The sequence below is a fragment of the Fundulus heteroclitus genome, chromosome 21, assembly GCF_011125445.2.
Source record: "Fundulus heteroclitus isolate FHET01 chromosome 21, MU-UCD_Fhet_4.1, whole genome shotgun sequence".
NCBI classification, from domain to species: Eukaryota; Metazoa; Chordata; class Actinopteri; order Cyprinodontiformes; family Fundulidae; genus Fundulus; species Fundulus heteroclitus.
In genome coordinates, this window is record NC_046381.1 from 5,661,751 (window position 1) to 5,676,769 (window position 15,019).

Here is a 15,019-nt window from a genome sequence, read left to right on the forward strand (position 1 = left end):
ATGAAAAGTATACTAAGATCTTGCTTGTACCAATTTTGACAATAAAACTTTTAAAATATTGTACTACAGTAAAAGTTTAAGATATATACAGTTATATAATAATGATAATAATGATATAATATAATATATAATGATATATAATTTATAAAGTGTAACACTGGAATGTTGTTTTTTTTTACATTTTATGTATATTTTAAAACAAATTTTATAACAATTTATATAAAGCTTATTTTAAAAGTAAACGTTTCAATATGTGGAAATCGTAGGATATTTTAAGTTGCATTTGAGTGTAACTAGTGAGTAAATTTTTTCATGCTGGTATTTCAGGAAATTATTTGTACATTTCCTTTGGTATGTCAACACGTATTAATTAAAAAATGTAGATTCCCATTCATAATTTTTCAAAAAAGTACGCAAACAGCTACTTTCACAATGTAATGTTTGACAAGTTTTGTTACAATAAATCTTAGACACTTAAACCAACAATATATATATATATATATATATATATATATATATATATATATATATATATATATATATATATATATAACTTTCTTTAGTTACACACATTAAATTATCATGGTGTGTGAGGACAGATGGATGTTCCACTCCATTATGTTATATTAACAGTGAGAGTAGAAATCCCAGCTCCCCAATACAATAAATGCATAACATGTTTACGTAAATAAATATATCAGCCGTGTAACACAGAGTCAAATACTAAAAAACAAAAGCCATCTTCAAAGTTTTATTTTTCTCTGCTGTTTCTAGGTTTAGACTAAATGGACTGCTTGCGGTAAGTAATTGGCTTTACATTCCCAGAACCCTTCTTTGTCAGAGATAATTAACGGCTACCGCTGGATCCTTTAACCTGCAATTAAGAGATTTGGTTCCAGGTAAGACGTACCGAGTCAGAACAATGTCCCCCTGTCTCTTCCCGGTATTTATAAGCCGGCACCATGTTGAAGGAGAGAGGCTCCAGTTCTGACCGGACACTGTGAAGGTTATCAGGAAGGCGCCTAAACCTTTCCTTTGGCTCCAAATCTGAAGCGGTTCTGGCTTCTTCCTGATCTCACAGTGATGGAGGAGGCCGCAGAAGAAGACGTAGCCGTCATTGGGATGGGATGTCATTTCCCAGGAGGTAAGACTCCTAACTGGCCGCAGTCGCTTGTGTCGAGTTGTGAATGATGCATTGTGGTTATGCTCCATGCTTTTATGCTAGGTGAAGGACAGGATGGTTTCTGGAAGGTCCTGCGGGAGGGAAGGAACTGCGTGGTGGATGTTCCAGCTGAGAGGTTCGACAGCACCTTCTGGCACCACGCCGACTCCAACGAACCTGGAAAGAGCCTGACGGCGAAAGCTGCGCTTATAGATGGGTGAGATGGGGGGGACGTCTGCTCTGTTAGCATCTGAAGGACAGCATTCCCACAGCATGACGCTGCCAACGCCGTGCTCCACCGCCGAAGTGATGTGCTCAGGGTGTTGGTTGGTTTTCTGCCACAAATATACGCATAAAAGTTTGATTTTTAGATTTTAAAAAAAAGATCCATGGTCTGTAAAACAAACATTTTACCTATAATCATCTGTTTTGTTTTTTATGTTTGGATTCTTTCACGATGTTACCCCCCTTAGAGGGAAGAGCAAACAGGGGGAAATGTGCTCTCCTTCAAGTCAACATGAACTTTTTGGCTTTAATGCGAAAACCTTATGAGTTGTGAGTGCCGCTGTGAGCTCAGCATCTCCATGGGGAAGCATGGCGGTGGAAGCATTATTACTCTGGGGAGGCCTTTTATCTGCAGGGGCAGGGAAGCTGGATGGAGAGAAACACATTGTAGAAGAAATCAAACTTTGCATCCAGTTGAATATTTTTTTTTCATTAATTTGAAAGTGATGAGTTGTTGGGAGCGTTTCTTTGATTTATGACGTCAACTGATGCCTTTTCCTCACCTGAAACTATGCTATACGATGGGGCCGGACAATTAATTGCATTTGCAATATAATCGCAATTTTAAAAAACAGAATTTCAAAATGGCAGAGGTCTGCAATTTTTGTCTACGTAACAATTAATGAATCAGATGCGTCCTTTAGGGGTTGGAATATGTTTAAAGTGGGTTTGTTACACATGGAAGGGAAGAGAGTTGAAGCAGTGATAATAGATGATAATCTAATTTTATTATCTGTTTTAGAGTTTATTTAATCAATACTTTTAACCAGAAACGTTCAGGAATCTCACCACAGCATTAAGTTCTGGTCAAATTGTTTAATACATAGACTTTGTTGGTTGTACATGTTCACCAAGGATTGATGTCCAACTCAATTTAAAGCTATTCTCTTGAATAATAATATTCTGATTAATTACATTACATTTCTTGTTTTAAACAGCCATTATTTACAAACATCTTTATCGACAAGCCATTATTGTTGCTTGTGGTTAATGCAGAGAAAAGTCTAAATTACATCACAATCGCAATTATGGTTGAAATAAATTGCAATTTTTTTTTTTTTTGTTGTTGTTGTTTAGTGTCCTGTTTGGCAGTGTAGCAATAGGAAATGTTGTCCTAATTACTTTCACAAGTGGAGCCTTACTGCTTTGGCCGTTGGGCTCTGCTTAATTTATACATGCAGGAAGCTTTATTATAATTTATGCAGGCGATATTTCATATTAAATGGACACTGAAACAGGTAGAAGAAAAAAAGGAGAAAAGGTGAAAGAAAGAGGAGAGAAAAGGGAGAGAACAATAAAACATTCTCAGTCTGCTTCTTCACCTGCAAAGAGAGATATAAACAGAACAGCAAAATCAGCCGATAAAGTATTACAGGTACAGACAACCAACACTTTGATACCATCACTGAATAATATAAAGTAGTAATTAATACGACATGTGTAAAGTGACAGCTGAAGATAATAATAAGGGTTTTCTGTATTTTTTCATTTCTGGCAAAAACGCAAAGCGCTATTATACGATATATCGGCGTGCCTCAGTGCTGTTGAGATGTTTGACGAGATGAAGATCTCAGAAGGAATGAAGAAGGATTGATGTGGATGTAATTATCTTCCCTCACCCTGGAAGAAAACCATTTATCCACTTGAATCACCTAGGCCTAAAATCCCAAATCAAGTGCCGTGAAGTTTGTTGTTGTTTCCATAGACATCATAAACGTAGACGCCTCGTTGGACGGGGTCTGCCTATGCTGCGGATGCGTGAGAGTGTCTGCCATGTTGAATGTGGCAAATCTGCAGTTAGTCTGAGTCACTTAAGCAGTATCAGAGGGAGTTTACTCTCAGAATATACTTTATATTCGTAATATTTTTATTTTTGTAATATTACGAATTTATTTTTGTATCCCTTTGGCTTCTTTCTCCTGACTTTATACTTGTAAAGAATTAAAATGATTAAAATAATCTAACCCGGCCCTATTACTCCAGGACTGACATAGTTCTGCAAACTGTGACTATTCTGGAAATGTACCCCTTAATTCTCATAATATGACGTTTTTCTCATAATATTACCACTTTTGTCTTTTCTTTTTACTTTATTGTCCTAGAACTTTTTTTTCCCTCATATTAGTAACTTTTTCTTTAATACTCCCTCAAAACGTTTGTTCCTAATCTGTGACTATAACAGAACTTAAAAGGTTCACATGTGACACGGTTTTATGAAATAATGAAGACAAGAATGTTTAGATTTAACCAATTGACTTTTATATTCATAACACACACGTATATGTATATATAAAAAACGTTTTATATATATATATATATATATATATATATATATATATATATATAAAACCGTTGGTACATTTCCATGCAGCACAGGAATGTGTAGTGAATGTCTCTGATCGACGTTCACTACAACGGAACTTAACTTCTTTCTGCCACATACAATATGGCGGTGATGTTGACGTACAAACCCGTGCCCAACGAATCTACGTATATGGTGTCTAAGGTTATTTCAATGAGACAAAAGTGGGGGAAAGGGACAAAGGAAAGGAGCAAAACTCTGTTTGGTTTTTCATTAATGATTCGTGACAGACCTGTTTTGATGTTATTTTAGGTTCAATGAGTTCGATCCCGCGTTTTTTGGGATCCCTGAACTGGAGGCCGACTTCATGGATCCTCAGCAGAAGCTCCTCCTGCAGTGCGCCTACAGGGCCCTGGAGGACGCGGGGGTGTCCATGGAGGGCATCAGTGGAAGCAGAACCGGCGTTTACATCGGTACCTCCTCTCTCATTAAGCCTATTAGGTCCAGAACACGGACTCATGATGAATGGTCTATTAACCCCTCTCCTCACCTTAACGATGCAGGTTTGATGAACAGAGACTACGAGATGATCAGGAATAACGACCCTGGGACAATAACCCACTACAACGGCAGCGGGACGGCCATGAGCGTCGCAGCCAACAGGATCTCCTTCTCCTTTAACCTCACTGGTCCTTCGCTGGCTGTAGACAGCGCCTGTTCCTCCTCCCTGGTGGCCCTGCATGTCGCCTGCCAGGCCATAAAGCAAGGTAGGCGTGCTGGAACAGGTCTCCAGGCTCCTTGTAGGACGTCCTGAAAACAAGATCTTCTCATAACGCATCACTGTGTTTGAAGCCTGGGCTGCTTTGGGATTTATGACTGGTTGCCTTGCACTGACTGGTTTTCTGTCAAAGGACAAACATGCAGGAATAAACAAATGAATAAATGAATTAATCTAAAATATTATGCGTTCAAAAGCACCAGGCCTGCAACATTTTAGGAGCAGTCATATCATTTCCCTCTAGTCACCACTGGGTGGCGCTGCTGTTGTTAGGATTAGGAGCCAGGCTGGGGACGGTCAGCACCTTTCCATCCAGTGTTGCTCTGAGCATAAAAAATAAAAATAAAATAATGTTGTTCAATGTTCCTTCTCAACTATTTTTGATAAACTGAAGCACAGGCCCAAACCAAACCAATAATGTCCAATTGTGGTGCGTTGTGTGAATTTGTATTTAAGGAACTGGAATGTATATTTGTGCCTATAAGAACTACATATTGCATGTGTTGATTATTTTTTATGTAGACATATTTAATAAATTGGAATATTATCAAAGGGCCAGTTTGTTTCAGTGACCCGATTGACTGAGGTGATCATGTTGTATAGATTAATCACTGATGCTTGATAGCCCGTATTTCTGTTAATTACGATGATTCGTCCTTACCATATGAAAACATGACATTTAAGATCAGAATATTACATCAAATTGATCAAAAAAATAAATATTTTAAACAGAAATGTGAGCTTAATGAAAAGTATGTTTAAAAGTTGCTTAAAGGTTGTTGTCATTTTAAAAGGTTCTTTTAAACTGACAAAGGAGGCTCATTTTAGCTCATATTCTAATGTACTGAATATGACTGTGTATCGTTATTGATGTAATTTGATGCTGAATAATTAGTTACTAAAATGTGAATAGCAGCAACCTTATAATTTATCATGAAACAGGAATGGTTGGTGGGAATAAATATGTTTATCTTTTTCTGTATTCTGCAAAACAATGTGCTGCTGTCCAGTTTTCCTCACCTTTTTTCTCCCTTTTATATCGGTAATTTTGCCAAGTACAAGTAGCCAATCCCATTAAAATGATGACAGGTGAGCGCACATTATTACCAAATAGATAAAGCAGTAAAATGACTGGCGTGTAAAAATAAATAAGCAAATTAAAAATAATGAGGATGTAAATAAGGTGCATTCAAACATTTTGATGCTGTGTGACAGGGGTGTCCAAACATTACGGCTTGTTCGCCGAAATTGTCGAGTCAAAAATCACTCAATGGCCATAGAATTAATACAAATAAATGACATAACCGAAATATTTTTGTAATTTTGTTTTTAAACTCATGCTACAAAATATGACAATTTTGAATAAACAAATTAGTTTATCTGTATTACAATCAGATTTTACTGCACCAATGTCTACGTTTCAGTAAAAGTCAGATAGATGCGGTTCTATTTACTATTAAATTATAGATCATGTAAAAAAGTGTGGTTATTAAAAGCCAAATGTTTTCTGCTGTACCTAACATTCAATTATATTTGAATAAATAAAAATAACAAGTTTCAATCTGCACCAGCCACATGTGCTGGCCGGCCAAATCTTTCTTAAAATGCAGTTTAAGGGGGCCGCACAAAATCAGCACCTGGGGCGCACTTTTGACACTCCTGCTGCGTCACAATCAATTAATTTAGTTAAGTTTCATCATCATGACACATTCATTTAATTCATTTCTCTCCTTTGATTACTAGGATTAATGTTTTTTTTCTTCCTTGAACCATCAACCAGTCGCAGCTCTTGAAAGATAGCATCACACCTCCTCGCTAAGATAACATTTTTCTGTCATTTCTCAACTCAGAGTTGAGAAATGTCTAAAGCTAAGACTCCTGGGTAGGAATTTTTAGGCTAAGAAATGAGTTCTTTGAGAGGATTCTGAGAACCTTTGTGAATACGAGCACAGGTCGTTAGTAAAATATGTAAATTAGAAATTCCCCTTGAGTTTACGCAACTATTCTTGTGTGATGAGAGGCAAATTTAGACACATTTAGCAACGCGTCCAGGCCGGTATATTTCATTTGATTGTAAGAAAGTGCCAAAATGTCTCCATTTAAGATGTTATTTTGTATAAATACTTACTGTTAGTTTTCTGCTAGTTAACTCAAGGGAGTTAACGAGCCTTTTTTTATGCCAGATTATTTAACAGACGAGACATTGGCTTTACAATCATAAACTGTGAAAACTGTCAGATTTTAGAGGAAAACAATGAGTAAAAAAGTAACCAAAGCTCAAGAAAAAAACTTGAAAGATGTTCAAAACGGCAGTAAAACCAGTGATCGAAACCGCTTTAAAGCAGGTCTGGAAGAAATGAGGGAGAAATCAAAACTTTTCACATTTTTATCCTAATTGTCTAATGCATCTTTCCCTCAGGAGACTGTGAGATGGCGCTGTGCGGAGGGGTTAACTGTATAATAGAGCCGAGAGTGTTTGTTGCTCTCAGCAAAGCAAGGATGATCTCACCTGAAGGAACCAGCAGACCGTTCTCCGTCAGAGCAGACGGCTACGGGAGAGGAGAAGGCTGTGGCATCGTGCTCCTGAAGTCGCTGAAAAAGGTGTGCCGGTGTTTCTTTTTCCTGCTAGTCATTTTAGTTGCTTTGCTGGCACATTGATTACTTTTTAGATTACAAAATTATCTCATTTATACCTCATAGTTAAACCCGTAAGTCCACTCAAAAGATATTTACGGTAAAATAATGGAGGATTTCAAACAGCGTTTATCCTACAAATAGAAAGCTACACAGTAATCGTCATGCTAGAAATCAAGTGTAAAGAAACTATCAAAAATTAATAGTTGTTACGGAGACTTTGTGATCCGCAGAGTAGATTTTTTTCTGACTAATTAAGATCAACAAACATCTACCTTTCTTAATTGCCATGTGGAATAATGTTTCCCATTTTGAAGAGCTGCTTAAAAATGGGTCTGTGTCACATTATCTTTGTATCCCAAGGAAACAGTAAGATGTGGACCATTAACTTGACATTTAATGTCATTTAAAGTCATTAAATGGTGGGATGGAGGTGTGGATGGTTTGACCGATTTTGCAAACATGGTTGTAGCCAATCTGAGTGAAGTCAACTAGGTAGAGCTGCATTTCTTTACCACAACCAATCCTTTTACTAAGGAGGGACATTTGTTTGACAAAACAACAGGCTGACGTTATTTTTTTAGATGAAATTCTTTGGAGAATTTACAGATCTAGCATATTTAACAACATGAAATGATTTACACAGTGATGTCATGGCACCTTTAACAATAATCTGAAAGCAGAAACCTCCTTTAAAACTACTCAATAAAACAAATTGCTCTTAACAATAGAATCAATAAGACAAAAAAAAAAATAGAAGACCTTCTAATCTTTAAATTACAGCAAATTGTTAAGGGAGAGTAAACAAAATAATAATTTTTTATTACTTTTCTACAAAGATAACAATTGATTGTTTTTTTTTCTAATGTGTTTTTATTGTTCAACAAAACTTTCTCCAAGTTTTAAATATTCAATATTATCCAACTCTGAAATGTGACTCAAAAACTGTAAACTTGACAAGTGAAACTTTCAAATTCTTGTCTGAGGAGGTGTAATGACATTTGACACAGCTATATTTCCCCAAAAGTTATTTTTGACATTTCATCACTAATTCGTACATATTACTCAATAACCTAGAAAGATTTTTTTTTTTGCTGCTTTTTTAACTCTTAACAATGTCAAAGAATGTTACATGTAATTGGTACCTTTCTCGAAAAGCTCATATACATGAGAGGAAGGATTTGAAGTCTTTGCAGTTAATATAGACTGTCAAACAAGCTTTATCACAATTCCCTCTTTCTGTTCCTTTATCTATCTAAAGGCCTTAAAGGACTGCAACAAAATTTGGGGTGTGATCTGCAAGACTGCTGTTAACCAAGATGGACATTCGGTGACTCCTATCACCAAACCCTCAGTGACACAACAAGAGGAGCTGCTCAGAACGATCTACTCCGACGCTGAAATCGCAAACGTGCAGTACATCGAAGCTCATGGAACCGGGACTCCAGCAGGAGACCCAATAGAGGCAGCAAGCATCTCAAATGTCATTGCCAAGGCCAAACCTCGAGGCTCAGAGACACTCCGGATCGGCTCGGTGAAGAGCAACATTGGGCACACCGAATCTGCCGCCGGAGTGGCCGGACTGATCAAGGTACTCCTAATGATGAAGCACCAAACAATTGTTCCCTCCGTTTTCTACTCCGAGGAGAGTTCAAGTGTAGACACAAAAACTCTGAATTTGAAAATCCCAACTCAAATAGAACGATGGGAGACAACTCCACCCCTGGGAAGGGTGAGCGGGGTCAACAGTTTTGGGTTTGGGGGCACGAACGCACACGTCATTTTAAGAGAGTACAACTATGACGTCGTTCCCACAGAAGCCTGGCAAAAGCTCTTTGTGTTGTCGGCTGCTTCTGAGAAATCCCTGATCCTGACCATGGCCGACGCCTACCAAAGACTGGGCAGCAGTCACACCCTTGACTTCCACGCAGTCTCCTACACGTCAGCATGCGGCAGGAGTCACGTCAAACACAAATACCGAAAAGCCTTTTTAGCCTCTTCCCTCTCGGACTTACAGCAGCAGCTCAAATCTGCACCTAACACCGAGGTTCAGTCGGTACACGCTGACCTCCAGGTGGTCTTCGTGTTTTGTGGGAATGGGGTTTGCTACAGGGGTATGTGCAGGCAGTTAATGAGGCAAGTGGCGGCTTTCAAAGAGAAGGTCCAAGAAGTTGAAATGGCCTTTCAGATGTACAGTCCCGTCAGTCTCACTGAACTGCTTCTGGGTGAAAGCGACGATATTGATATTAGCCAACCGAACGTTGTCCAGCCTCTTCTGTTTGCGGTTCAAGTTGGGATCGCCACCCTGCTGAAGCGCTGGGGCGTTAAACCCAAGGCCATGCTTGGCCACTCTGTTGGAGAGGTCGCTGCGGCTCACTGCTCCGGTCTTTTGTCTCTTAACGATGCTGTGAAAGTGCTGCACCACCGCAGCACTCTTCAGAGTAGAGTCACTGGAGGAAAAATGCTCGTCGTCAGCAACGTGGCTGTAGAAAAGGTTTTAGAGGTTCTCCCAGTCGTTGGTGGAAAGGTTTGTGTGGCTGCATTCAACAGCCCTGAATCCTGCACTTTGTCTGGAGATGCAGATGCTGTGGATGTTCTCCACGAGAGGCTGAGGCTCAAATTTGCGGCGAGAAACATCTTCCTCCACGTCTTAGATGTCCCCGCAGCCTACCACAGCCATTTGATGGATCCAGTTCTAGACGACATTGAGAGGAGCATAGGTCTTCTGAAGGCTAAAAGCGCAGACTGTCAACTATTTTCCACCGTTACCGGAGAGAGATTTTCCAACGGTGATTTCACTTCGGGTGCATACTGGGCAAAGAACATCCGGGAGCCTGTTTTATTCGAAAAAACTCTTCATGCTGTCTTTAAAGACAAACCACCAAAAGGAAATCTGGTCTTTGTAGAGGTAGGGCCTCGAATGGCTCTCCAGAGGTACATATGTGAAACTCTTGGGGATGAAGCCAAAGTTCTCCCGTCAGTCCACCCGAAGAAAGACTGTGACACCATCTGCTCAACTCTGGCCAGACTGTTTGAACTCGGCATTAATGTAGACTGGAGGGAGCTCTACCAGGGTTGTGAGACGTTACCCAGTGCTCTTCCAGTCTACCAGTTTGACAACAAACAGAACAATGTGAATTTTGAAGCCTTAAGAGGAGGTAATGAACCTTCTGCCATGTTTTGCTGTGGGATTGAGTCCCAGATAAAGCAGGCTAAGAAAGAATTCACCTATGAACTTTCTTTGAAGACTGCACCCTATCTATGGGAGCATAAAAACAACAACGTTGCCATTGTGCCAGGTGCATTTTATGTTCACTTAGCGTATGCCTTGGTGATGGCAAACCTGAAGCCAAAGAAGCCTGCCTCTCTGCTCCATCTAGGTATAAAATTTGAGAGTGTACTTACACTAAACTCAGATCCCAAGAAGCTGAAGATGATGCTGGAGCAATCAGAAAGGAAAGCTTCATTTAAAATACAGTCATCTGTCGCAACACACGCCTCTGGCACATGTAGGTATAAAGACCAGCAACCACTGTTAGAGGAAGCAACCATTTGTCTGGATGTGATCTACCAAAGGTGCAAAGTGGTTCTGACACGAGAGGAAATGTATTCAATTCTCTCTCAAGCGGGATTTGAGTACGGCCCACTTTTTAAGCATCTAAACGACGTGCGTCTCGGAAATGAGTTCAAGGAAGCTGTGACCGCTTTTCAGGTTCCTGGTGAACTTGTGGAAAGTCTCCACGACTACTGCATTCACCCTGTGGTGCTGGATTATTTCCTTCAAATGACTGCGGTGGTAGCAATGGGACAACAAGGAGCCAAGCAGGGTTTCCCATCGCAGATCGCAAGTATTGCTTTATCAGAACCCCTGCAGGAGACAATGATCATGTATCTTCGGACAACTCAAGAATCTCAAGCATTCCTGGAGGTGTGTGGTTGCTTTTCTACCACAGAGGGGAAGGTTTTGGTGGAAATGAAAGGTGTGAGGATTTCCTTCTTGCCCTCTGGTTCAGATGTTCCTCAGTCGTTGTTTTTCCACAGTGAAACAGCTGCGATAACAGGAGAGAGAGATGTTGAAGACTGTAAAATAAAAGCCATTATCTTTGAAGATCAGCTGGGCATTGCTAAAGGTCTCAGACCTTACACATCCACCGATTCAGTCACTGTTGGGATCAGAAAGAGGTTAAGAACGCATGAAGTTAAAAACCTAGTGTGTCATTCGCTGAACAGCAATAACAGCCTGAAGGAGGTTCTCTTTATCTGGGGTGTGGAGAACCTCACTCACTTGTCCTCTGAAATGATCCTGGGGAGTCTTGTGACTTGTTGTGAGACATTTCGTCAGATTGTTTTGGCTGCCAAAGAGAGCAAACATTTGTGCGCCATCAAGGTCATAACTTACAGATCAACGGAAATGACGGTGGACCACGTGAGTCCTGGCTATGTGCTTCCTGGCATGATGAGATCCTGCTCAGCTGAGGTAGCAGATATTAATTTCCAGCATATTGATCTGGCTTCTGTGACAAGTGAAGATATCCAAACGTTGGCTCATGTTATTAAAACTAACAAACAGCAAGAAGTAAGGATCAGCAATGGACAGGCATGTACAATGAGAATAGCACAAAGTCCTGTTAAAGACAGTGACTTATGTGAAGAGCCAATATCAGCCAGCCAGTCAGGAGACCTTGTCCTACAGACTACCGATCCATATCAGATTGCCAATTTATGTCCAGTCTCTGCTACTAACACGGACAGAAGTCCTGTTCCGGAAAGGTCCGTTGAAATTCGGCTCACTAATGTGTGCGTGCACACATCCGACTACTTCCCAGTCACCACCTCCCATTTAAAATTTGGCAGGACATTCTACTGGAACAAGCACGCGACACAGAACCACAACCTCCTGGCTTTGGATTTTAGTGGCGTAGTGTCAGCCGTCGGTAAAGACGTCAAGACTCTAAAAGTGGGAGATCAAATTGCTTCATGTTATCCAGCTCCGGCAGCTTCACAGATCTTGCTTCCCGAAGCAGCGTGCTACAGCACGAAGGCGCACCCCTTTTTCCGAGAGACGCCGTGCGTGTCCTACTTCATCCTAGCATGGGAGATCTTGGAGAGGCTTTTGAGGGAACCTCGAGGAAAGCACAGGAAGTTGGCAATCATCTCCTCAGACTCGGCCGCTGTTTTCATAAAGGTTCTTGCCCTCACAGCAAACAGGTCTGGTTGGGAAATTTCCTGCCAAGCTAATTTGTCCAAGGAACTGGCACTTTTTGACGCTTTTCTTTTCCTATCTCCGATTGATCAATCGTTTGAGGGAATGTTTGGGAGTGGTGACACTGTGAAGCATGTAATCTTTGTCTTTAGCAGTCACATGTCACCCTTAGTTTCTACAAGCATAGTTGCATTGAAGGATGAAAACATCCGTGTGCACCACCTTGATGTGGCCTATGTTCTCCAGAAAGCCAATCTAGAGGCACAAAACAAAAATGTCTCCAACTGGCTTTTGTCACTAGGCATTCATCCAGACTGTCTGCCTCATAGAGAGGATCATCTTCATGCAAAAGAGACTCAAACGGAGTCCTCTTTCACAACAACAACAGTGCAGCAAGTTGTTCTTAAAGAAGGATCGGATTGGTTTGCATGTACTCGTAGCTCTTTGCCAACAAAATCTGGGCAACTCTTTAAAAAGGGGTGTGTTTATATTGTGACTGGAGGTCTGTCTGGATTGGGGCTTGAGACGGTTAAGTTCATCGCTAACAATGGCGGAGGAGGCATTGCGATACTGTCAAGAGGTCTTCCGTCTGATGAAATCCGCTTCCAGTTGGATCTCCTCCAGAAAAGAAATGGGGTTACTGTCCTACACCTCCAGTGTGATGTATCTGAGTCGATGCAGGTGGAGGACGCCATCACCAAAATTGGGAGAAGATTTCCATCTTGTCTAATCAAAGGAGTGTTTCACAGTGCTGCAGTGCTGCACGATGCGCTTATTGAATCCCTTGACGAGTCTCTTTTCAGAAAGGTGCTAAAACCCAAAGTCAACGGCGCTCTGAATCTCCACTTTGCAACATTTCACAACAAGTTAGACTTCTTTGTTTGCTTCTCCTCCATCTCATCATTCATAGGAAACGCCTCGCAGTGCAACTATGCGGCGGCCAACTCCTTCCTTGACACATTGTGTCATTACCGGAGAAACCTTGGGCTCACTGGACAGTCCATCAACTGGGGTCCTTTGAACCTTGGTCTTCTGCTCAACAAAGGCCACTTTCAGAGGTTCTTGGAGGCCAAGGGGATGATGACAATGGCCGTGCACGAAATTCACGAAACTCTTACAAAGTGTCTGTTAATGAACAGGCCGCAGCAGGGAATTTGCAAATTCAACTTCAAGAACCTCAACTTAAACGTCCTTTCACAAAATCCATCTCTCAGGGAGAGAATGGCAAGTTTAGTGGAAACAGCACTTAAAGACGAAATACACGAAACCCCCAAAGTTGAGCGTTCATTAACAACTCCTGAGACACTGAGGATAATTGTCAGTGAAATTCTCAATGTAAATGCAGACAAAGTCGATGATGAGTCCTGTCTGTCAGCGATGGGCATTGACTCGATGTTAGCCATGACTCTGCAGAACAAAATCTACCAGGAAACAGAGATAAATGTGCCTTTGGTCACCATTCTGGACCCCAACACCACACTTGCCACTTTAGTAAATTTTGTGCAAAACAGCGTTTAGTTCAATACAAAGCCTGTGCTTTTTTAGCGTTGCCTGCAAGATGAATCTCGGTCACTAACACACAAGAATCCATCTTGTACCGCTTCTGCATCAACCGTTTGTGACTGGACAAAAAACGGTTTGGACCAATCACGTTGCAATATTACAGTTTAAGGCGGGACATACTCCTGCGACAAAAGCCTAAGTGGTCGAGCCCACAGCTTAACCAACATAAACTTGGCAGCGCAGGAAGACGCATGTGTAGCTGCTGCTATCACATCTGTTTGGTCAGAATCCGCGCTTTCTTCTTTAATGGTAAAACAGCAAGAAGTGCACTACCAACTTACCTTGTTGGAGTTTCTCATGACGTCTGCTGCTTACATTTTAAACCCGATCAGCTTGGAGAGTTGTTGAATGTCCCTCTTTAGCCCAAAAGGATTAGATGGGAGCATACCCAGATTGATAATATGCAGAACGTGGAGAGTGCTAAACATTGTCAGCCTGGCTGGCCAGGTTAGTGCTCCTTCATCTTAAGGGAATCTTTAGCAAAATAAAGAAAATAATTGTCTGAAATGTTTCGTAATTATCATTAAAGAGCGTCTCTAACACTACTGATTAAGAGAACAAATAGCCAAGCAGAAGGTATCAGTAATTAAACCCATAAAGAGAAAAGAGGACAGGTTCCTGACCAAGATGGAATAAAGTAATGTTAGAGAAAGTATCCTGTATATGCCTGGTGTTGCAGATTTACAATGTTTATGCTATTTTGTCACAATAAAAAATTTCAGCAAATATGAAAATGACCAAACCACCAACTACCATCCATTGCCAACACAGACTTATCCATGCAGAGACGGAGGCAGGAGGCAGGGGTTCCCCCTGGACATGTTGTCAGTCCTTCACAGGGCAACAACAAATTACCTAAATAATTTTTTTGGACTGTGGGAGGAAGCTGGAGTACCCAGAGAGGACTCACAGATGTACAAGGAGAACACCAAAATTCCACTTAGAAAGAGGCCAAGCTGGGGTTGTAACCCGCAACCTTCTAATTGCTGCACAATTATATTAACCAATGCTTCACTGTCCAGCTCTTGTGTAATTATTGTACATATTCAAAGGTTTTTATTATCAAAGGAGAAAAAAAAACCTAATTTGCCA

The 15,019-nt window shown here is 40.7% G+C and overlaps 1 protein-coding gene across 1 annotated transcript; it reads left to right on the forward strand.

Annotated features, from left to right (window-relative positions):
- Positions 1-799: 799 nt before the first annotated feature.
- pks1 (polyketide synthase 1) lies at positions 800-15,019 on the forward strand. Its single transcript, XM_012876301.3, has 6 exons — positions 800-1,144; positions 1,226-1,379; positions 4,062-4,222; positions 4,313-4,516; positions 6,947-7,128; positions 8,423-15,019. The coding sequence occupies exons 1-6, from the start codon at positions 1,084-1,086 to the stop codon at positions 13,880-13,882; spliced, it is 6,222 nt and encodes a 2,073-aa protein (XP_012731755.2). The 5' UTR covers positions 800-1,083; the 3' UTR covers positions 13,883-15,019.